The 25,177-nt window shown below is 43.1% G+C and overlaps 2 protein-coding genes across 3 annotated transcripts; both read right to left on the bottom strand.

The window, feature by feature from the left end:
• Positions 1–879: 879 nt before the first annotated feature.
• On the bottom strand, positions 880–12,706 carry LOC122713247. 2 transcript variants are annotated; one of them, XM_043933501.1, is made up of 7 exons: positions 12,551–12,706; positions 11,538–11,728; positions 9,337–9,453; positions 5,262–5,443; positions 2,165–2,354; positions 1,424–1,531; positions 880–1,214 (listed from the first exon to the last, which is right to left on the bottom strand). In XM_043933501.1, exons 1-7 carry the CDS (start codon positions 12,638–12,640, stop codon positions 1,070–1,072), a joined length of 1,023 nt encoding a protein of 340 aa, XP_043789436.1. In that variant the 5' UTR covers positions 12,641–12,706; the 3' UTR covers positions 880–1,069. The 2 variants fall into 2 exon arrangements, with proteins under 2 accessions (XP_043789436.1, XP_043789437.1); XM_043933502.1 differs by having other exon boundaries at positions 11,538–11,623; positions 12,551–12,700.
• A 5,713-nt stretch (positions 12,707–18,419) lies between these two features.
• LOC122713436 lies at positions 18,420–21,899 on the bottom strand. The gene is made up of 3 exons (XM_043933869.1): positions 21,714–21,899; positions 19,306–19,601; positions 18,420–18,576 (listed from the first exon to the last, which is right to left on the bottom strand). Exons 1-3 carry the CDS (start codon positions 21,897–21,899, stop codon positions 18,420–18,422), a joined length of 639 nt encoding a protein of 212 aa, XP_043789804.1.
• Positions 21,900–25,177: the final 3,278 nt, after the last annotated feature.

The following is a 25,177-nucleotide window of genomic DNA, read 5'->3' as shown; positions in this document are numbered from 1 at the left end:
TCTCTGTACATATACGAACGCTTATTCGAACGGTTCATTAAACCTGGCGCGAGTGAAAATGCAGTCAACTACACACGATTTGGAGAGAGAGAAAGAGAGAAAGAGAGAGAGAGAGAGAAAATGGAAGAAATACGAGGGAAGTACGAGGATTTTCAAAGACGAAAAAAAGTTAGTAGGATGTTGATGTTGAGATAAGAAAATTCGCGTGTTTTAGTTTCCGCATAACATCGCCCTGGTTAAATCAACTTTGTTTAAACCGACCTACCTTGGGTTTAACTTCCGGTTGAAATAATTCCATTGCGCGCATCCAAAATACCCGTAAAACTCGGAATTTAATAACAAATTATCCCGCGTACTGTTACGCTCACCTATCTTCTCTCCCCAACATATTTATGAATCTGATCTCGAAGCTGTAGCCAAAGTATAAAGTTTCCTTCTCTCCTTTTCTCCTTCTCTCTCTTTCTATATATATAAATATATTTTTTTCTTTTCCCCCATCTCTCGTCGATTAATCTCTTCTTCAACACGATGCGAGGCCAAGAAACGATTAAACGAACTCGATAGAGAAGCGGTGGTATGGATCCATCAAAGAGTGTCGTATTTAATAAACGGATGCTTCGAGAAATGAGATTATTTTCACTGGCACTCTTAATCAACAGGAAAATTCTCGATAAAAAGTCGAACGTGCCAACTCGTTTATTGCATAGCAACGATGCTATGTAACGACGAGAACAGCAAGGTTTGGTTGATAAAAAAGTAGAGAGAGAGAGACAGAGAGAGAGAGAGAGAGGAGAGAGAAGCATAGCCCGGGCGCGAGGCCGGATGTAACTAGGTCGAGGAAGAAAATGGAGGCGTTGANAGAGAGAGAGAGAGAGAGAGAGAGAGAGAGAGAGAGAGAGAGAGAGAGAGAGAGAGAGGAGAGAGAAGCGTAGCGCCGTAACCCGGGCGCGAGGCCGGATGTAACTAGGTCGAGGAAGAAAATGGAGGCGTTGAGGAGAGTGCGCTCGAACGAATAATGATGGATATTGTGTGTATAATGTACAACGGTAACATCTTATTGTCACGATACTCAATAAATCGTGGATATTCGGTCTAGAATTCCTTGGCCAGGAGGACACGTGGAATAAATCATCGAGCAATTATTTCCCCTTCTTCCGAACGTGGCCGCTTCTATATATTCGTAGTCCATCGTGAAAGCGTCTCCCTCGTCCGGTCTGAAACGAAAATACCATTTCCATGAATCCATGAATTTCATTTCGACGCGCGATAGAAAGTGGAAAGACACCCCGTCCCCGAAAATTCTTATTCGTTTAATTATTACATTTATTTATTTTTATCTTTTAGCTAGGGATAGAAGAATTTTTGGGGCCAAGTTTCAATCCATTCTTTTAATAAAAAAAAATTCTATCGATCCGTGTTTTACGTTAACAACAAGTGCAACAATTCGCCGACCAATCCCTCGTCCTTCAACGATGTCGATGCCGCTTCGCAGATATTTTTCTTCAAGCAAGCTTTTCCATCCACGTTACGCCTGGAAACGATCGTTAATAATTAATAATCCGGCATAAAATCGGCACGATATACATTAGACAACAATCTAATCGAAACGTTTATTATATCGTCAACGATTAAATGCATTATTATCTCGTTGGTATATGATTAAATTTAAGCATTACAAGCTAATAGAATTTATATATCTGAATTCGTTCGTGCGCGCTCTGTTAATTATTTATCAAACCTACACGGAACGATAACACGCGTTGTACATTCATTTCGGGCCGGCTAAAATATTTTCAATCGTAAAAGAGTCGTCGTTGAATTAATTATTAATTATGAATAAGCGATAAAAAATGACAAAGGCGACGAAACGATAATTGTAAATTCGCGTCGTCCATTATTAACTCGAATTTTAAACGTTTCGAATTATTAATACCCCTCCCCTCGGTTATCGAATCTTTTGTCGTTATACAAATCCAAGATATCGAAGATGTTGATTAATCGAGGAACGAATTATTTTTTATTTATTCGGTGGAAAAAATTTTTTCCTCATATTCTTATTATTATTATTATTATTATTATTATTATTACTTCTCATTTTCGATCCATCATTCGACAAGCGAGATTCGTGCAAGATTCGAAGAGATTCTAGGTTAGAGGCACTTACATGTCAAGTTCACGTTGAAGAATGTCGTATACAGGGACCCTCTCGCTCCAACTCGCTCTACGCCGTCTTCGTGACGCGTCTTGGAAGTAGTTGGTGAAGAAGGTGGCGTTGTTTGGCAACATGTATTGAAACTGAATGTTTTGGCCGTATGACAAAATCTGGCCCGAGACCTGCACCGGCATCGCGAACCCTACAACGAGCTTAACGAGAAATAATCGCGAATAAATAATCGCGAGTTTCAATCGTTAGAGGGCACGATGAATTTGATTCCTTTTGTGCTTCTTGGAAACAAATTTTAACCCGACAATCTATCATATTCCCTTATTATTATTATTATTATTTCCCTTAGCGAAAGGGTACGTAGAATCCTCAAGCGAACGTAATCCAATTTTACGATAAAAATGTTTCGAATAATTACGTAATGGAAAAGAATCGGGAAGAGAGAACGAATTGTTTCAGAAATAAATAAAAGGGAAAGGGGATCCGTCGAAATTATATCAATTTTTTCAAAATTACATCAATTAAAAGAGATTTGCTTCGATCCTCGAAAGTATGAAAATATTATATAAGGAAATAATCGAGTTACAATTACGTTAAGCACTCGGAACTTGGAGAATGGTTTATAAATTATTCGCGGCGGCGATTATCGGAAGGAATTATCAAACGAGAAAGAAGTTCCACTTCGCGAATCGCGAGAAATGAAACTTTTGCAAGTGTAAAGAATTTACACGGCCGAGAAATAAAGGGGAGGAGGAGGAGGAGGAGGAGAAGGAGGAGGAGGAAGAAGAAACCGGATAGTTTTCCTTTCTTTTTTCTCTTTTTTTCTTCTTCCCTTTCAAGTGGTTCCCGAACAGAGATAAATCTGGCGCGCGTGAATGAAATGAAAAAACTAGCGGAAACGGAATCAAACGTGCAACAAAAATGACTTCCCCTACCGCTGTGTTTCCCATGATCATTTTTACATTATACCTTCCATGAAGATGGGAATACAATCTATGTTAAAGTCCAACAAAAGAAAGGAAGAAAGAAAGAAAGAAAGAAAGAAGTACTGGTGGAAGGAAAATTTGAAGCTCACCTTGGCGAGGCTAGATCTCAACTTTTCGAATACTGCTTAACCCTCATTCGTTTCCAAGAAAAGATATTACGGCGTCGCTGAATTACCTTTCTTCCTCCCACCTTTTCTAGTTTCCATATCTCTCTCTCTCTCTCTCTCTCTCTCTCTTTTCTCCACTATCACTTTGCGTATACGTACTCGAGCATTATCTCTAGCGTAACGTAAATGTTTTATTTTTCTTTCTTTCACGATAAGAAAAAGAAAGTCCTTTTCTCTCTTAAAAGCAAGCGAGAGATATTCAGGCGAGAAGTTGATGATATCCCTCCCTGAAGTTCTCACTTCGCGTTCATCGTGAGCATCGTTCGTTCGAGATCATCGTGCAGTTTTGTGCACGTAAATATCGTCTTTCCAACTTTTCCCCCCCGTCTCTCCCATTGAGCTCCACGTCCCCATTGAAAGATTGCGTGACACGCGAGATCCAAAAGAGGAGTTTTCGCGGAGAACGGATGGTTAAATAAATTCAACTCGGTGTTTTCGAGGCCCGTTTTCGTCCGGCACAAAAGTGAAACGACGCGTGCTACAACTTCGTAATTGTCCTGGTGATAAGGTAGAAGGAAGGCTTCAAGGCCCTCCCCTTCCAAGCGAAGAGACATGGAAGTAATTCAACGTCGCCCAAACTCTCTTCTTTCCACCACTTTTCTCCTTTTTCTTTCTCACTTTGAAGCTGCGCTTTTGACGCAGTGCAGCTCCGCCTGTTTAGATACATACTGACCCAGAAACCGGGCTGAATTTTATTTCACGCCAGTTTCCCGCCTCTCCCCAAGGCGAACGTCCAAATATTTGCCTTATAGTCGTTCCTGTTGCTTGGAAATTTGCTAATCAAACACTTTTACACCGTGGAAACCGTGGTGACGTCGAAATCCACAAGGAGAGCCATCCGCGCTCGGTCACCCTCGGACCTCGTCGTTTCCAATTTCTTTTACTTTTTATTTGGAATACCGAATCGTAAAAGGGGATGATCCTTCCGATTTCGAAGCATCGATCGCGCATTCGACGAGAAATCGGAGAGGAAGGGGGAAAGGTACAAATAAATAAAAGGATAAGTTAATTATCAGCGCCTTCCCGTTTCTCCCTTTTTTAACCCTTTTTCCAACCTTACTTCCAAGCATGCAAGCGAACACATCCATAAATCCTTGACTCGTAACTAAGACACTGGCGTTAAACTCCCTCAAACAAATTCTCTGTTTAGCTCGTATTCCGTTTCCTTGTCCTTGTCCTCGAGGAGGGATCCGACCGGCCAACTGCTAATTAATTCCGTACCGTGACGGAGACGACATCCGAGACGTTAATTGGCGAGAGGAGGGAAATCTCTTTCGCGTTTTTTCTCTCCACCGCCAATTTTTTATTTTCGAACAAGGAATTTCGACCAGAAAAATGTTATTATATTTTTAGAGACAAAATTACTTTCTTCTTTTCCTCGATCATTCCAAGATATCCCTTTCCGTCATCTTAAACGAAAATTAATCTTCCTCTCATTTCTAATTAACTTTCCCCCCAAAAAAAATCTTTCTTCTTCTCATAACCTCTCATAATAAATCAAAGACGGACAACGAAAAACAGACCCTCCCCCTCTCCACATAATCAAAGGAACAACAAAATTTGAAGCAAGTTACAAGCGACATTTATGCGCTTGTTTGTGAATACGAGGAGAGACGCGAAACGAAACGCGTTTTTCGTTTTATTTATCTTTTGGATACTAATCTGAATCATCGCTCGATACCGCTCTACGACTAACTTTCGATAATTCGAAAAGTTGATCATCAGACGCTTAGCTGATTAATTATTTCAACGAAGGATTCGCGCCCCGTCCAATCCAATGAAGAGGGCGCGCCAACGATGCTGTTATTCAAATTAGCGCGCGAGTTAAATCCTCGTGGAACGAGGAGAGGCGTGTTCGCGCCGGTAATCCCATCAGCCTCGAAGAGGGCGAAGAGATTATTATTAAGTTTTATCTGCTGCCTACGTCCAAGCACGGATAAATACCTTCAAAACACCACCGAGAGGATAAACGAGGGGCGGTGGATACAAGGCCTGCCTCTTCCCTCGAACTTCCCCCTTCTCGCTCGCCTGGATCCGTCCCACTGTCGCGAGGAACAGCAACGACAATCTCCAGTCCACCCTCGTCCGAATAAACATCGTCTCCCCTTATTTCCTCCTTCGATCGCCTGGAAATGGAGAAGATCGATCGACAATTTGATCGAGAATCTCGCTACACTTCCTCTTTCTTGCTGATAATTCTTCCATTATTTCGTGGAAGAGGAAAAATGAGATTGAAGAACTTTTAACCCTTTGCACTCCAGGCCTTGTTTCGCTCGGTCGAACCAGCAACTCCAGACTCAGACCCACGCGTTTAATGCGTTCGATGGCCTCATAAGATTACCATAAGATAAGATTACACCTCAGATTATAATATATATAAGATTATACGNGCTCGGTCGAACCAGCAACTCCAGACTCAGACCCACGCGTTTGATGCGTTCGATGGCCTCATAAGATTACCATAAGATAAGATTACACCTCATAAGATTATACGTAAAGAGGAATCTATTTATGAAGCGACATTTTTAAAAAAATCAAACATAAATAAATATTGTACAATCCCAGTGGTGACCGAGAGTCAGTTGGAGAGCAAAGGGTTAATAAAAAGAAAAAGGAAAAAAACTAGACTATATACTATTGCACGAAAATTAACGGATCAACTCACCCTATCCGAATCTCGAACGTAATTTCTTCCCCTTCCCCTGGGCGAGGCACAAATGCACGCTGCAACTCGAAACTCGTAGGCCACAAGTCTGGTCGGGGCTTCTCGAACTTGCCCACCCACTCCGGCGAAATTAACGTATCATCTGTCAACTCATAGGAGCATAGTTGCGCTCCAAGAAGGTTCGTACGACCGACTGTAGTTCGGTCGGACGAGCTAATTTTCCGTCCTTGCTAGACAACCGGCCCGTCCATCCCTTTTCCTCTTTTTCCTCTCTCTCTCTCTCTCTCCTCGTCGACGACCGGTTTCAATCGTCACTTCTCCGTCTCTCTCTCTCTCTCTCCTCGTCGACGACCGGTTTCAATCGTCACTTCTCCGTTTCGTTAACGAGACAAGAAAACAAACCGACCATTCCTTCAAACCGATCTTTAAGGTCGTTGACGTTTTACTTTACTGCTTCTCCTCGTCGCGTCCATTTTTCCCGACGCCAATAAAAACATCGTTTTTCAAAAAGAACGAATCGAACGGAATGAGCGAATCATCGACGAGACTCTTCTCTCTCCATCGTCCAATGCATCTCGAAGAGGAGAGAGAAGAGCACGTCTTGTCTTTCTCGCGTATAATCGCGGTCAAAAGAGAAAGAGAGAGAGAGAGAGAGAGAAGGATTGCTTAAACTTGGAACAACTCGCGAAATAAGTTTCGGCAAGGATAAGATCCCAAACTTCCGCTTCCGGCGTGACAAAAGGGAACTGAAATATATAAACAAAAGGAGGGAAGAGTAGTCTTTCCAACAGAGCGAACAAAGTTGCCAGGTGAAATTCCCAGCTTCTCTTCCCAGATCGTAAGAAGTATTCTCTCTTACGAGGCAGAGAGAGAGAAAGTGATGAAAATCACGTTGATGTTTCCTTGTTACAATATCCCTCGATCCGTCGTGGTCGATAACGAGTCGATGCAAGAAAATTTTCTCGATAGTGGATTCTTCGAGAATACGAGATACGAAATGTATCTTACTCGAGGAGGATCTCGAGGATTTTTCAAAGATACACGGACGGGCTCGAGGCTGTGAAACGTTATCGAATACGTAGTCGAAAGACAAACGCGAAATCGTTGTTGGAATAAAATAGAAAATGGCGACGAACAACGATATCGAAAGAAATAGGGGTGGTGGACGCGTTAGGGATGTTTCTATTTTAGGAAATTTACTTAAGACTTTCGCTCCGTTCCTTCCGTCGAGCATCTTTCCATCGTTTTCATCGCAAGCTGAAAAGTCTGACCTGCTCGCGAATATTATATCGAAGTCGTACAAATGTCCGATCGAATCGTTCACGTTCGTCTAATAAGTTCTTGAAAAAAAAGAAGAGAAAAAAAAAAAAAAAGGATTATACAAAATAACTCTTCAAGGATCCGAATTCTTGTTCCCCTCGTTGACAACAGGTCGATTGCTTGTCCTGGAAAGGAAACAAGTGATAATATCTCGAGATCAAGCGAGATTAAGTGAATCGGAGAACCAAGTATCTGGTGTATAATTATAAAAAGCTCTTTTATTGCGAATTATATCATAGGAAGGAAGTGGGATGGTTGAAACTTGGTAGAGCTTTCCAGGGCAGCTCTCGCTTACAACGAAATTTACTTAGCACTGTGTTCTCGCCACCATCCCCTACTCCCCTCGTCCAAACCCCTCCGTAATAAATTCTTTTACGATAAAGTCACTCTCCCATACGCTCTCCTCCGAGACGTGTTGTATCCGAAAGGTATACAGAAACGTAGAGAACGATCGATTCGTCTCACGCTGTCAATAACATAACGCCGTATTTTTGTGAAAAAAATGTTTTCAAACGGATCATCGACAAATGTTGTCCACAGTTGGAATCGATCGATCGATCGCTCCAACGAGAGGGAGGGAGGGGAGGGGCTCCAAAGTTCGGCGAAATCAATGTCGTCGAAATGTCGCGTTCCCCCATTCCCCCTAGGGGGACGCGATCTCCGTGAACGTTTCGAGGGGTGACTCGGTGCAATCGGGATAGGCGAGGATGCAGTCGCCTCCGGATCTTCCCAATAGTTCCGCATCTCGGTACGAGTGGTCGACGATCCGGCGAGTGGAGTTAACCGAATCTGGCAAGTCCTCGCTCGGCCTAATTGAGAAATTTCAACGCGGTTCTCACCTGTGGCACGCGACAAATGTGCGATCTCTTTCGAATCACAGGATGCTTCGCTCATAAAGGATGACGAACTTTTTCGAAACGCGTAGTGTGAAAATATACGAAAGCAAAGTTAAAGCAAAGTTTCGATCTCGAAGCATCCTGTGATAGATAAGGATATGGATAATGGTATTCCAACGAAAAATTCCAACTTTTGAAACATTTGCAAACTTTGAAGAAAGGAGAAATTGTTTGGCGATAAAAAAGGGGGGAAGAGGGAGAGGGAATCGATCGAAGGAAAGCGCAATTGTGCCAGTGTGGTAGTAAACCGAAGCGATGTTATTGATATTCGACGCGCATTACCCGCCAATTGTTTCGAGGGATGTTGCGGATTACGTCGATAGAAATTTCCAGCCAACGAGCCGTGTGTGTACAAAGGGAAAACCTACGGGAAACATTTTCCATTAGAAGCTTAATGCACGCGCCTAACTTGGTCGCAATTAAAGTAGCCGCTCACTGGCTCGGTTGCAATTTCCTTCGAGTACGCGGCCGAAATGGCGAATTCCTGCCCGGTTTCCGATCGCTCGGCCAATCATTCCTTCCATCATCGATCAACCATTAACTCGATTCCACCCTTGCATTACCACCGCCCTTTAACCCTTCCAATTTCCCTCCCCCGATCGCTAAATTAATAACGATATCGCTCGCCCAATCTTTAATTTTCGTGTAAAAATTTCCAACCTTGCTCTCCTCCTTTTCCGATTATATTTCGAAAAGCTATTGAAAACTTTCGATGGATTTTTTTTTCGATGAAACGTAATCGTAATCAAACGTAAAAATTTTGCGTAAGAAAATGATGCTGATAAAAGTCCGGAATAATTCGTCGATCGAACGAGTCGGTCGTTGCTGTACTCTCAATATAACAAAAAAAAAAAAAAAAAAAAAAAAAAAAGAAAAGAAAAGAAAAGAAGCGAATGGAAAAATCGTAGAACAAAATCGTTAAACGTTGCCACGCCCGGTTGGAACATGGATTTTACTGCATTATCTCGGTGTATTCGGTGCTTCGTTACGCGAGGCACCGTCGTCTTACTTCGTCGTAAGCGGGCAGGACAGCCATTAGAGACTTCCAACGGAATTCATTAACCGGAAGCTCCTCGAGAAATGAACTTCGTTTCGGAAAGTACACGAGTCAAAGCGCGATTCGTCGGAACCAACTTACGTTAAAATTAAGTGGATCACCTCCTCGAGGACGTCACGACGCGTCCTTGCAAACGGTGTCTCCGCGAGTTCGCAGATGGTCTTCAGAAGGCATTCTCTCCCGTCCTCCCAACCGTGCCTGAACAACAAAACAAAACGCTCCGATTTTAATCGATATCTCCTCTCTCTCTCTCTCTCTCTCTCTCTCTCCCTCTCTCTCATTTCATTTCCCCTTCTTTTTTCCTTTATTTCGTAATTTTATTTAGGAAATCGATGGAAATCGAGCCCTTCGGCGAACCGTGCGCCACGATATCGGTTTTATAAAATGGCGAAAGGGAATTTCTTAAGCGTACTTCGTTCCCATCCGAGAAATTCATTATCCTGGACGGCTTGCCTCGAATAAAATTATGTCAGCGAAGGGGATATATGCAAATTTCGAATTTCGGATTTTGCCGCCGCATTTAAACGTTCTTCGAATATTTTCGAATTAAAGATACGTGATAAAAAGGAAGAAAAAAGAGGGGGAATGAAAATCCGAGAAATTCATTATCTTGGATGGTTTGCCTCGAATAAAATTATGTCACCGAGGGGGATGGATGCAAATTTCGAATTTCGGTTTTTGCCGCCGCATTTAAACGTTCTTCGAATATTTTCGAATTAAAGATACGTGATAAAAAGGAAGAAAAAAGAGGGGGAATGAAAATCCGAGAAATTCATTATCTTGGATGGTTTGTCTCGAATAAAATTATGTCATCGATGGAAGAATGAATGCAAATTTCGAATTTCGATTTTTGCCGCCGCATTTAAACGTTCTTCGAATACTTTCGAATTAAAAATACGTGATAAAAAGGAAGAAAAAAGAGGGGGAATGAAAATCCGAGAAATTCATTATCTTGGATGGTTTGCCTCGAATAAAATTATGTCACCGAGGGGGATGGATGCAAATTTCGAATTTCGGTTTTTGCCACCGCATTTAAACATTTTTCGATTATTTTCGAATTAAAGATATATGTAAAAAAAATAAAGGGGGAGTGAAAATTAGTAAATGTCGCCTGGTCTCCATTTCTAATTTTTCCAAACAATGAACACTTGTCTCACTGATAGGGGGAATGACCAGGGAATTCTCGACGAATCTCATCTCTCTTGTAAAACTCGTGATGAGAAATTCGCCCTATTCAGCCGGCTAACGATCCATTTCACGCGACATCTAGCCCTCCTCCTTGTCAACCCTTCGTATCGGCCAACTCTCTTTCTTAACTTTCGCTCCAAAGCTAAATTATTCGTTTGTTATTCGCTCCCCCTCCCGACCCCCCTCTATCCCCTCCAAAACGGAGCAATTACCCTACGCCCCAATTAGGTTACGCTTCGAGCTCTCTCTCCGCGTCTTTGCACCACGCTTTGACGCTGCAACATCAGCCACGCCCTCACCTTTCGCGATCGTTTGCCGCATCTTGGCAATCACTCGTTTATCAATCCGTCGCAACCTTTTCCTTGCGCCCCGTTAAAAATTTCGTACTAATCGAAATTGCGAATCTTCTTCTCGACGATTCATAAGAAACCAGGCAAATCCAAGAACCAGGTATCAGGTCTCCTCCCCCTCCTCCTCCTCCTCCTCTTTTTAATATTTTTGCGCGACCCACCTCCTATTCTCCTCATCGAACCATCCAGACGATCCATCGAATTATTACAACGAAATGAAACGAAATAAAATTCGTTTCAAGCTCAAAAGGAAAGGAGAGGGGAGGAGGGGAAATATAACGGGGTCGAAACTGGGTTCGCCAAATATCAGTGGCGCACGCAACTCGAGGCCTCGTTCCCCCTTTCGCGTTTCGCGTAATCAACCGCTCATTGTAAGCGTTATCGGCGATAAACACGAATGTGGCGAATCACGGGTGGATGATCCTCGACTAGAAAATGGAATTTCATTAACCCCCCGCCCCCCCCCCTCCCATGAAACGTGAACGATCTCGGCCAATTCCGGTGTCCCGGTTAATTACGAATTTATTCGTTCGTTTCCAGCCCATGTTTACCGATTCATCGGCCCGCTTATTCTTCCGACTCGAGGACCGATATCGAGCCGATCCGTTGTTACCCCGATTCCGTTCGAGTGAGAGCTATCGCGCTTGCGCGGTCAATTTCGTTCCGCCCATAATCGTTCCATCCACCCCCTCTATCCACCTCGTTCCATTTACTTATTATTATGGGGATCGTATCGATACTCACCGATCCAACAAATTCTCGATCGCCTCGTAAGCGTCCTGCAGATTCAGATCCCTCGCCTCCCTGGCCAACATTATCGTAGGCTCGAGCTGCGACAAGTTGGACGGAAGTCTGTAATTGAATTGGAACGCGGACGAGAACACCACGCTTCCCCTTTTGTTCATGGAAACCGGAACCGAGACGCCGATCGTGAACTGGAAAATGGAGGGCGAGGGGGCGAGTTTAAGGGGGCGCACGAAACAACTTCTCTCTCAAGGGGGGAGAAGAAATCGGAGGGGAGGAAGGAGAGGGCGGAGGAAGTCGTAGAGGAAGTTCGCGAAGGTATCGTTGTGAAGTTTTTTTTTTTTTTTTTCTTTTTATTTTTCGAGAGGAGAAGTTTCGTTTGGGAAAAGCGCTTTCGTTATTGGTGGCACTTTTCTCTCTCTCTCTCTCTCTTTCTCTTCTTCTTTAAATTTTTCTTAGAGAATTAAAGAGAAGAAACGAGACGAATAAAAGTAACATGCTAAACTTCAATTTATACATCTTTCTTCGGATTTCCGCCAATCTGGTGATGTAATAAACCGTTCAAGTTTGCTTTCCGAGAAAAAATGGCGAAAGAAGGAAATAACCGCAGGAACCGCACAAAGGGGCAACGAAAACCAAGGAAGTAGCGAAGTGGATCTCGACACGGAACGTTGTGGAGTGAACCTTTTTAAAAAACAGATATATATATATACAATATTTCCACGTTCTATAAATTTCTCAACGATATACCACTGAAATCCGAAAAACAGAATATTAAAATTATTTTCACGATTACAATTTCGTTGGGAAAAAATTTTTCTACGCTGATACTATTTGAATTTGACTGATTTCGATCGCTTCCGATATTAAATTACGAAAGCGGATCTCGATAACTCGAAAAACACTGCTTCGAGTAAAAAGATTTTAAAACGCGAAAATCCGATTGAACTTGGAGAATATAATAAACAACGTGTAAAAAGCAGGAAAGGATTAAAATCGAGAGAAAAAATTACCTGGAACAACGAGTTGTTGGGGTAAAGAAGGATACTTTCGCTTCTCCAAACGAACGAGCACACTATCACTACGGCTCCCAATGGAAACATGTTAATTTTAAAACACTTGAAGTTAAAAAAAAAAAAAAAAAAAAAAACGACGGCAAACGGAAAAAGATTTTAGATCGACTGGTCGACGAGCTAACGACGAGCTACCAGTTCGCACGACCGACAACGCGATAATGAATGCGTAGTAAAGGAAGACCGTGAGGTATGTTGTTTACGTTCGACGCTCGTGATTGCGAGTCGTTCCTTTCCAAGAATCACTCTGCGGTTAAATTGTACGTACAAATTCTCTGGAAAACGAAATGTCAAGATCGGATAAACTTAAACATAAACGAAAACAAAGGTCGAGGAGTAACGCACACGTGCGAATAAATGTTTATTTTCTTTTGATTCTATTTTAATTTTATCCGACGATAAATTATCTCGATGCGACATTTAGAAGAAAAAAGAAAAAAAGAAGAAGAAGAAGAAGAAGAAGAAGAAAATTTGCGATTGTCGATCGAATCGAATAAGAGGGGGAACAAACGCGTTTCGGTATGGAAAACCGGAGCCCGATTCATCGGTATATCAGCTTAACCCCTGCCAACGATAGCGTTGTAAATCCAATAATTGGCCGGCCCCGGCTGTTAAGCAGCTTTAATTAATTCCGTTTCCAACGCGGCGCGATTAACGATCGAAGTTGAATTAAAATCTCATCCGAGGATAGGCGATCTCCCGAAGAAACGCGAATTTCTTCCTGTCAGAAATTATTCCCTACTTTTTTCCTTTTATCCTTCGATAAATAATCTTTGATCGCGCTAAAATTTTTAATTCGATCTTGCAGAAGTTTAATCGATTTCTTTCTTTTTCTTTTTTTTTTTTTTTTTTTGAAATAGAAGGGAAATAGAAATTATCGGAGCGAGGGGAGAATTATTTTTAAGTTAGAAAAAGTTAGAATTGTGATATTATTCGATTTTGTTTGTTTATCTAGTTATTTTGATTTAAATTATTACACGATAATCACACGTTTGGCACACGCAACACGGTTGGCATAAACGATATCATCCGATTCAATTTTGCAATCTTGCCGAGAGGCAGCGCCAATTGGCGGCGTTCGCGCGGTATTCGTAGAATTGTATTAAAAAATACATCGAATTTATTTATACATTTGACGTGATTCCATTATTATTGCATTCCAATTAAATTCGTCGAAATTAAAGCAAAGTTATTATCTCCAATTTCCAAAAGAATCGAGCTTGTCTCGTTTCTAATAACTCTTATGAACGAACCCGTTCATAACAGAGAACGCAAAAAACACAATTATGGAACATTCAATTATACGTACATATACGGAGAGATTAAAAGAGAAGAAACGTATTTAAAATATTTTCGAGGGAATCGTCCCTCCATTCCAAAAAAAAGAATCGATACCGTGTTACGCGATCTCTCATAGATACGCGTATCCTGAAAGAAGGCAACCCGCTCTGAGCCTTTTTTCATAACGACGCCATATTTTACGGTCACGTGGATCGTAAAACACCGTAATGACGATGGTAATAAAGCGATAACTTATGACGGGAATAATGCATCGATGTCGCGAGAAGAAAATGATAAAAAACGACCGCATTTGTCTTCATCCGAGACGCGGACGCTCTTGTCTCTCCTACTTTCAATTACAATTTTCTTCCCTATCCAAATTCTATCGTTGGTTTCTGTCGATAGATAACTCGCTCGTCATCGCCGAGGTTTATTTTAACCCGAAAGAAAATTTAAAAAAGAAGGAGAGAGGAGAAGGGAAATTTTCGAGGGGGAAATGCCGAGAACAGTCGAAAAATCGGGAAGGGGGGTCCTTCGAGATAGTAATTTGAGGCGGGAAGAAGGAGACATCTCGTTGGAATTCTCGAATTCTACTCGATCCGTGATCCGATCACCTCTTCTCGCTTCGAGAACGAGTTCCAAAAAGGGAATTTTGCCGCAGGAATTACGAATCCCTCCCTTTCCATTTGTTAAATATTTTAATAGAACGTTGCGCAACGAATAACCATAACAGGGGTTGTGGGGAAGAAAGTCGGGAATCTATGGTTTTCCTCCGACGGGTGATCTTAAATAACGATGGCTCGAGACACGAGATCTCTCTCGTGGAAACAAGTTTTATACACAAGATAAATTGTCACGGAGCCGAGGAATAAAATTCAAGGTACGAAAAGGTAGAAGGTTGGATCGAAGAAACAGTTCTTCGGAGGAAAGAGATTTCGCCGGAACGAAAATTTATAATGGATGGACCGATAAAATGGCGAGGGGGGGCAAGAGTGGATATGGCCGCCCAACGCGGAAGGAACGCGTCCATTCTTTCGTTCCGCGTGATCCACGAATTTGATTTGACTGGAATAATAAAAAGGGAACGAAGGAAAGCGTGGGAAGGGAAGCGTATCATTTTCGCAGGAGAGGGAATATCTCGTGGGATCCTTGTGGAAAAATCCAAAACCTTCCTTCTTCCTCCCTTTTTACCTCCCCTCCTGCTCCCTTCATTCTTCCATCGTTACTTCCCACAGCTGCACCCCCCCCTCCCCCCCAAGAGGTCGAGAGTTGGTGGAAGGAGCACGTCTCGCGAAATCGTTCTCACTATCGCGGTTTCGAAGCAGACCGGAATAGTAACGAGAGGAAACTAGAGACGTCTGTAGAAATTTTCATCCTCCATTGTTTCTCCCCTGTTCTCTCCAAAAAATTTTTCCACGCCGAGGATCTACTTCCTCCTCGAGGATGCGGAGATGCAGAGTTAACTCTAGTCCATCGTTAACCAAACTCGCTCCACCCCGATCGAATTTATTCTTTAACGAGAGATGGTATCAATTTGATACCACTATGCATGGTAAAGAGAAATAATAAACGACGAGATATCTTAATTCTCGCCTTAATTCTCTCTCAACGCCGAATAAATCTTGCGTCGATTCTTGTTCCCGAAATTTGATATCGCGTGGGGGAGAGAAAAAGGACGAAGACGTCAGAAGAGAGGAAAACAAGATAAAATATTCCGTATATTTTCATTAATTTCACATCGAGCAAGGATTAAACCTCGAAAGAAATTCTAAAAACCTCTTCTTTTCCCCGAAGAATTCGCGAAATTCGAAACGAAGAATTCGTACGGTGGGGAATTAATACGGGACCAACGCCCATTCGGGAGGGAAAAAAGAGATCGATAAGATAAATCCACGGTAAAATGTTGGAGGCGTTCGACTCTGGGCATCCCAACGGGGCAAACGTTCCACTCTTCCGAGGATACTTCCCCGTCTTCTCTTCCTGTTTTTATTTTCCCTCCTCCATATTATATACATACCAGGCGGAGGAGAGTGGCTGTGTCCTACACCCCTCGCCTCACCCCGCCTTCCACGAGCTTTTCCTTCCAGCTTTTAAGCGTTACGCGTACTTGGCTCGCCCCGCACGATAATGGACTATGCTTTTTAAAGTGCTTTAACACCGGCTATTATCGTTTTGCAACCGGTTCACCGACGACGACGTCCACCGAATTTCTCCTTCCTTCTTCCTTCCACCGACTTCTTCCTTCCTCCCAGACAAAGTGTCGATCGAAGTCGATAAGAATCTTTCTCTCTCTCTCTCTCTCTCTCTCTCTCTCTCTCTCTCTCTCTCTCTCTCTCTCTCTCTCTCAGAGGGAACTTCACGCACGCCTAGATTGTCCATTTATCCCTAATTCACCATCGTAAACGATCGCATAAGTCGGGCGGAATTTTCAATTCCAACTTCTCCACGACACGACCACCCGTTTCGAAAACTTTTTACATTATAAAAGGGTCTAATGCGATTTAAGGAAAATCCATTCCCGGGGTGTGAAATTTAAAAGTAGCAGAGGAGAAAACTTTTTTTTTTTTTTACCTTACCTATTTTCATAACTAATGCGAAATGTGGCGAAATAAATATGTAACGATCGAAGAATGAATATATATATGCGCTATTTGCTACCACGACGAATAAACAGTTACCTTTATAATAATAACAAAGTTTCATAAATTAATCGTAGGTTCATGGAACATTTTTGTAGAAATTTGTATCGATTTTATATCATCTTTCTAATTCTTCGAATATGATAAATGAAATTTTGAAACTCGACCACGATCGAGATTTACAAAATGTTATGTAAAAGATCCTGTGGACGTTTTTATCCCATCATAATCTATAGTTATTCATAAATTCAATTAATACATTTTATTCGCGAAAGAGATCCTAATTGGTTTATTAGAATAGACAAATAAAATTATTTCTTTTATTAACAGAGAGAATGAGAAACACGTAAAAAGAAAAAAAAAATGGAGAATTCACCGTAACGAAAAAAATTTTACTTGTAAGGAAAAACGATTAAAAAAATAAGATCCAAAGAATATTGGATCCTCGGAAATTTGTGCAAGTTTCGTTCGATCGAACCAGGCTCGTTTCTTATTCAAGAGTGTCGTTGTTTAGGAACAAGCATTACTCGAAAGAATTGTGTTCGCGCGGGTGCATGGGTTCGCGAAGATTCTTTAATTTCGAATTCTTCTCCCAAGAACAGAGCGAGACTCGACGATTGCTGCGGGTCGCTTGACTTTTAGGCAAATGAAAACTTCCTCCCTAAGAGGAGGAAGAGGGAAGACTTCAGAAAGAAGAAGAGGACGGGACGCACGGTTAAGAAATGCTTTCACGGTGGCACGACACCTTGAGGAACGGCCCTCGCCTCGAACGGATGAATTTTAGGATGCATCGTTTCAGCATAATCGAGCGTTCAACCGATCCTTCCGCCGGAACGATCACCTCCTCCTCGATGCACTCGATGCCCTCTCTGACCGAGTACTCGCTCTCGTTTATAAATTACGAACGCGTGGGCGTGATCCCTTCTTCTTCTTCTTGCTTGCTTGCGCATTTAGGCTACTTTTTTCGGGTGAAAAGGTTCTAAGAGCAAATGTTTCATTAACCTCGTTTTGCACGATGATTAACATCGTTCGCCGTTATGAAATATTTTTTCAAAGAGTTTCCGGACCCAAGAGAACGAGGGAATAGAAAATTCAAACGCTCGCATTCGAAGTGAATAATAATCGCAGTGACGAATAAAATTTAAACGAATTTAAGAATTCTACGTATCTTGTTCAAAGCGTTGAATAACTGTAATTATTGGGTTGTTCGGGATGTTTTTTCTTCATGACAATGAAACACCAAGTCGTTTCATGTATAATCACGAACAATCGAATCCGACAAATTTAATCTTGTAGCAATTTCTCGATTCGTTGGTTTGCTTCGATCAGTGCCTTCATTTTGTCTTCATCAGCTTCAAGAACGTGACGCATTTTTAATGTTCTAAAATTTTGAAAATCAGTTTTGACACTGGCATACACCTTCTCCATAAACTTCACACAACTTTTTTCTTGCCTGAAACGGCATTCTTACCTTTTCGATAATAAAATATGCCGAAAATACTCCTTTTGATCTTGCACCTTTGTCATCACGCACGAAAAAACACAACTGCGCAGAATCAAACGAATTTTTCTTACAAAACCAACGAATTGCCAACTCTCAAAATATATAATAATAACACGGTTTAGAATGAAGTTGGCTGAATAAACCGTGTTCGACACGTAGCGACACTCGTGTGAAAAAACGAAATTACTTTTCGAACGATCCAATGATTGTGAGGTTATACAAAGAGTGATCAATTACGATTGTAAGTGTTATTAACTTAAAAGAATTTTTTTCTCGCGTAATCGATTTCGATCGCACACAGATTAGAAAGGATCGTCTTCATCCAAGAAAAATTCGAGTTCGAGCTCGGTTTCCAACGAAATATCTTCCTCGTCCAGAGTAAATTTTACGTGATCACTGTGGAGAACACGTCAAGCATACTTCTCGGGCATTCTGGATAAAGGGCGTGGCAGTTTTCCGCCGACATCTGCTCGCCCAAACGCTCTGCCGCGCTGTACTCTCGATCCCCGTACTCGTCGTACCGCTCCTCGGTGTTCGAAGGCCTGAAATTCCAAAGCGCGAATACGCGTCTCGAACCGTGAAAAATTACAATCGTCGTCGTCGCGAGAGATCCGCGGGACGAGGAAACGGTCTGGAAAAGAATTCGGTGAGTCAGGAGAAGGAAGGATGAAGGAAGAGAGAGAAAGAGAGAGAGAGAGAGTGGCACTCCGGGATCGATAACGCCAACAGATATGCAGAAGGAGCTTCCAAGTTATTTACCAGCTTCCCTGGCGTTAATCGTCGTGCAGACCATCGCTTAATCCCTCGCCATTCGCGCTATTATATTATTAATTCACCAGTAGGGACGTAACTTCGTACTTTGGTAAGTTAATCGAGCATTTTTTTTGTACAAAAATATTAGAATTGAAATTTTTAATCCGTCCCCATTTTTTAGTTTACAATTCTTCTCGAGATTTTAATTTTACTTTCGAGTTTCAAGCGATGCGTCTCGAACAAAAATTGATTTTTATTTATTTTTTTTTTTTTTTTGATGACTGAAACATCATGCGCAACAAGCGTGAACAAAGCTTATTGTAAGCACAATATATGCTTATATGCTTAGATTAGATTAAATTGATTTCATAAGGATCGTGAATAATCTTTTGCTCCTTCTCTTTCTTCTCTTCTCTTCTCGGTGACTGGACTGGATTGAGATTATTATCGAAATATCGGGATAAGTGGCCTGGATCTTTCTTCCTGAGAATATTTTTTTTTCTACTTTTCACGATTACCTGAAGAAGACGTGCAACAGCTGTCCCAACAAACCGTGAGTACCATCGAAAGGAGCGGAGGCAGCTTCGCAAATGGCCTTCAATAGGCAGGCCTTCCCACCGAATCCGTACAGGCCAGCCGCCTTTTCCAACGCTTTGTAAACGCTCCATCTGCTCTTCTGCGCTCGAGAATAATAGACCCCCGGAACGGTGAAGTCTGTCGCGTTCGATGGCAAGTTGTACACGATCTTGGTGAAGACACCGATGATTATGCTCTCGAAGTCCAGTTGCAACGGCGTTCCCAGTCCCAGGATCAGCTATATATTGCGTTGTTCCAAATATTATAAAAGATTTATAAGTTTTTAACAATTTTATATCATCATCATCATCCTTAAAAATACACATACATATATATATATATTTATTTATTTTTTAAAATTTTCTGAAACAGATTATTTGAGAATGACTCGATCGATCGGATTGAAAGTAGGTAGCGATGCGAGATATTTTTCGAGAAGTGGAGAAAAAAAATCTGTGGAATATTTACACGTTTCTCGTCATATTTCGCGTTTTCACGGGACGAAGCTCCGTCCGAGGAACATTTTCGAACGGAATCCATCGGTAGGAGCGCGTAGATTCGATCAGAGAACTCGTTGTTACACCGGTTATTCATGAGAACGAGATCCCCAAAGAGGAAATTGGATGAACTCAGACGAGATCGGGTTAAAATCCTAGTTTCCGGATTCTAGGAAACGGATCGTGGAAATCCCTGATTCCCTCCCCCCTCGCTATCTCTTCCTTCGCGTATCTGCGTAGAAATAACTGGTAGGAAACGCTAAACGTTAATCGTTGGGGCTACGCGATTTCCGCCTCGTAACTTTCGCATCGAAAACGGCGGGGATTCGCCTTATTCAGCGGACAGATACCGAGATAGATCGGTATTTTTAACAATAAACATTTACACCCCCACGTAAAATATAGATGTTTCAGAGATCGCGTAATTATCTTTGTTTTCACGCCAAGAGATTCGTTCGTATAACACGAGAATATTTTAAATCTCTCCGGAGAAAGAGAGGATAGCCGTTAAAGCAGTAGCTCGCGTAACCTCGTGAATCAGAGAGTTTCCAAGGAAACTATCGATATCGATATCCTCGAGGATCGGGAGTAAGTAAATTCAGAATTTCCGGATCGACCACTTATCTCGACAGGAACAACGGTATCGTGGGAAGCAGCCGCGATGGTCAGCTCCTTGGATGACGACGGCTTCCTGGCCCTTTGCGCATCGATCTCGATTGGCGACGGGCCACCAGCTCGAATAAAAAAAGAGAAAGAGAGAACGGTAACCCTAACCCTTCTCCACCCCCCTGATATCGTTAAACTGTCTTCCCCAGACAGACGCGGCCCGTCGAAAAACGATTCTCCGTGGGAAATTTTCGCGGTTTTATCGAAAATTCATAGGCCGGCCCGTGATGCCGCCGCCAACCCCCTCGTCGTCGCCTCCACGTGTGCGCAGCATGAATATGCATGCGCATGCACGTATGCCGCCGCACGGGGGGCTGCGGAACGGCATGGCGACGCCCGATACTGCCCCGCGGGGGTGGATATCCACGGGTTGTATATCCATCCGCAGCAGAAATTGGATGAGCCCTGAAAGGTCAGGCGGGGAACGCCTGGTATCGAATCGGATCGGATCGGGATATGGAAGATGGAAATCGTTATTTACAAGTTTCCCCTCTTATTGTTATTATCTTCACCCCCTCCCCTTATTGTAATTTTTTAACAGAAAGAAAGAAAGAATTTTTGAACACCGATTTGTCTCGAGAGTTTCCAGATAGGACAGGAGCGGGGAGAGAGATTATTTAACAGGAAAGTTATCCTACGTGGAATTCATTTGATTCGGTATACCGCGAAGGTGGTGAGCCGGATCGTGGAAAATCCAGGTAGTTGGTGCGCGGCAACTACTATCCCGATCTCGGCCCTGTTCATCCTATCGACCCGGGCAGGTTGTAATCCGAAGGACGACCGTTTCCAAACACGGTGGACGGAAAATTGGATGAGCCTCGGACATGTGGCGTGGCCGGGAATTATTCAAGAAGCGGCCGGTTACGTGAACTGTCCCCCGTATATTTTCTCATTCCAAATAATCGAGCGTACGGATAATATGCTCGTCGCTATTCCTTCGAATAGAAATATAAAAAGAACAAAAAAACACAAATCTGACAAATCCATGATACCTCGAGTATATCTTCCACGGAATTTTTTTCAATCAACGTAGAACGAGAGGAAAAAGGTGGATCAGAGGAATCGTTCGAGTTTTCCCTCGAGCATGATGGAAAGGAGAAAAAAAAACGGATCGCGAACACTTGAGCGACTCCTCCTCGATCGATTCATTAGCCTTCGTCGATCTTAACCGCGGTTTTTGTACGTACCAGAAGCTGGGAGTTTTTGGGGAAAGCGAGAGCCCTTGGTCGCCGCGAGGGACTTTCCAACAGGCCGGTCGCCTCCTCGTTCGTTTCCGTGAAATCGTCCTTGTCGTCCTCGAGCCTCTGCGCCAGACACGGCGACAGGGAAACGAGGGCGAGGAACACCACCGAGGACAACCTCGTCCCAGTCATCCCGTTGCGGCGCGGCAGTTCTCCAGGCCCCCCGAGCGACTTCGTTCGTTCTGTCGACGAGGTCGAACGGACCGACTGGTCGTAGATCTCGACGCGAGCTCGAGCATTCGACCACCTTCGAAAACTCGAACGTATGGATGGGATGGTACCGTTTTGTATCTCGGGTACAACGAATGACGAGTGTAAATATTGATCGAGAGGTGGAGGTAAGTGGCCCCAGCCGCGGTGTGCTCGTGTCCATTCGTTCGATTCGCACCGGGAGGACGAATGTTAATCGACGAAGAGAGAACAAGTTTGGTAACGGGACTGTTGGTTAACGAGCGATTCGGGTGCTCTTCTCGTCCGAGCAAATCTTTGCTTCGTTTTGGGATTTCGCATCCTCCTCCTCCTTCTCGTCCATTTTTCGAAGATTCGAGAGGAGGCTCGAAAGTGGCGCGGAGGGGAGGAGAAAAAAGAGGAAAATTATATATTATATAATACAGGGAGATCCAAGCAGAGAGAGAGAGAGAGAAGTCGCGGAGCGGATAAATTTCAATCGATATTTTGCCTAGATTTATTTCGATCGCTTTCTTCTTCGCGCGAAAATCGCGCTGAGGATTTCTGGGTTTCTCTCGAGATTTTTAAGGCGGTTAAACTTACTGCTCCGCGAGTGAGTACATTTTCAACGATGAAGAAACTTTTGGGGCTGCGCTTAAATCAACGGCCATCCGCGCAATAAAACCCACACGAAAGTTCCGACCTGGTCTAGATTCCTTCGATTCACCGGAAGAGGGGGAGGGGGAGTTGGAACAAGGAGATCCGGTGAAATTTTAGAAAAAGGTTTCGTGGTATATGTGTGTATATATATATATATATATATCCAAGTAACTTCAAATGATTCTTGGTCGAATCGAACAGTGGAGCTACGATCTTCCGTCATTAAATCGAATCGCAACCCCTTTCCAACTCCGTAAATTCATCCTCCGTTACATATACACGAATCTTTTTCCTCGTGAAACGTAACCACGTGAACCGAACGCATACCCCTGCCTTTTATCTATCTGGGTTAAACGGTATCCATTTGTCCTGCTCCTTATCCGGCTGGCCGAGACGTCCGATCCGGAAATCGAAAGCTCGTCCCTCGTCGTTCTCTCCTCGTCGACCAAGAGAGAGAGAGAGAGAGAGAGAGAGAGAGAATCGATGGAACGGCGGTTGGAAACGGAGGTTGCCGAGTAGTACGAACTGCGATTAAATCGCTGGATCGCCAGTCTCGTCGATGTTTCATATACGCTCGGATGCTGGACGTGTTTCGAACGTTGTTCGCCAATTTTGTAATTTGTAATTTAACGAAGGTATGAAGTGCATTTTGCATCGAATCGACGAGCACAGATAATACAAATTTTACGTACGAAAATATTTTTCGAGATTTCTTTTTTTAGAGACTTTTAGAGTTTAGAGAAAGTAGAAATTGTATCTCGAAACATAGAGGGAACGATAGTCGTGAAATTACGCGCGAAATACACAGATAGAGAAGGGGGAGAAGGGGGAGTTTTTTTTCCAACTTTTCCTCTAGGGTCAGTTTCCTGTGCCGAAACCGTCCTCGAAACTTTATCCCGTTGCAATGCTAATTAATCCGAATGGCTATCGACTTGTAAATGGCGCGGCTCGACGAGTTTTACCTTTCGAGCGGGAAAGAAAACTCCTGAAACAAAGGAAACGCGTCAACCGAGTTTTCCTCGACTGGTTAATATATGGAGAGCGGGGGAGAGGATTTGGAATTTTTCAAGTTAAGGTTAATATATGGGCAGAATTCTCGAAATTTTTCAACTAAAAAAAAAAAAAAAAAAAAAAACTATAACTCAAATATACTACAATTTTTTATTTTTTTTTTTTTCCCCTCTTCCCCCAAGCTTCAAGCTTGTCTCAACTTTCTCCACGGTGAAATTTATTGCTTCGTAGCTTGCCCGATTGCTCGACACTATTTATCATTTTCCATTCTCTGACCGCGTCTGACCTCTCTTTTTCCCCTACGTTACGATCGCCCCGTTCGAATCGAAAGCGAGGATCTTTCGAGGAGCGAGTGTCCTAATTGATGTCCTCCCCTTCGTCCCCTCCCTTCCGTTCAAAGATCGGAGAAAAGTGCGAAAAATTGGAAAATCTTTTGGGCGAAACCGGTTCGGTATGTCGTCCAAATAACAATGCGTTCGTTAAACCGTTAAAATGCCGGTTGACGAGCTCGATTCCGCGCATCGCGAATTATCGCCAATTAACCGTGTACACCGAATGGAGCGAGTTTGGAGATAAAAAAGAAAAGGAAGAGAAAAAAAGGGAAAGAGAACGGAGACTGGAGAGGAGTGGGGAGAGGGTGGTCCTGCAAGAGCTCAAAGGTTTCGGCCTCGGTGGCGGAAGTAAACGATTGTAACGATGCGGAAGTAAAATCGTATATTGTCGGCTCGTGTTAATTACCACGAATGGCTTTGCCCTGGAAAAACCATCCTCTTCCTTCTACCTCCCCTCCCTCCTCTTCCTCTCCCTCTCTCTCTCTCTCTCTCTCTCTCCACCGGTTTCTCTCGGTCACCAGCGTCACGGGCCATTTTTTTTCCTTTCCCCTCCCCTGCCCCGCTCTCTCTACACCCTCTATAAATTTCAACCGGAGTATTTTCTCTTTACGTGTACCTGTTATTGAACGAGAGAACTGCCAATAACGGCGGATAACTGCGTCACGTTTCGCCACGCGAACTCCCCCTCCCCCTCTTTCTTCCTCTCGATCCCTGCTAGATCCGAGTCTCTCCACCCGCCGCCATTCGCGCGCCCTTTTCTTCCCTTGATATTTCTAATATCGTACGACATCGGCGCACATAAATTACTCCCCGGCTTTCGATACAGTGTTTCGTTTCAGCCGCAACCCTCCTCCTCCTCCTCCTCCTCCTCCTTCTCCTCCTCCTTCTCCTCCTTCTCTTCCTCCCCGCCATTTTCCAAACCGCTCCATCCTCCCCCGACGAGTTAACGCGTACGACGACCACTGCTGACTGAAAAGAGGGCTTCTCTTCTGGCTGGAAAGAGGGTATCCGAACGTTTGTCTCATTTCACGGAGATATATATTTGCATATCGCGAAAATCCTTTACGAATAAACTTTTAATTAATTGATTAAATCGATTGGCTAGGAAAATTGGTTGACGGAAATATGTTTTGGATTTTGGGCGAGAGGGAAGGGAAGGGATAAAGTTGGAGCGTAGAGCGGAGTCGAGTTTATTGTTCCATCGATCGAGTGAATTTTAGTATTATTCGAAACAGCGTA

The sequence above is a fragment of the Apis laboriosa genome, unplaced genomic scaffold (genome assembly GCF_014066325.1).
Source record: "Apis laboriosa isolate Shangri-la unplaced genomic scaffold, ASM1406632v1 scaffold23_cov150, whole genome shotgun sequence".
Taxonomy (NCBI): domain Eukaryota; kingdom Metazoa; phylum Arthropoda; class Insecta; order Hymenoptera; family Apidae; genus Apis; species Apis laboriosa.
This window is presented reverse-complemented; position numbering and strand designations above follow the sequence as displayed.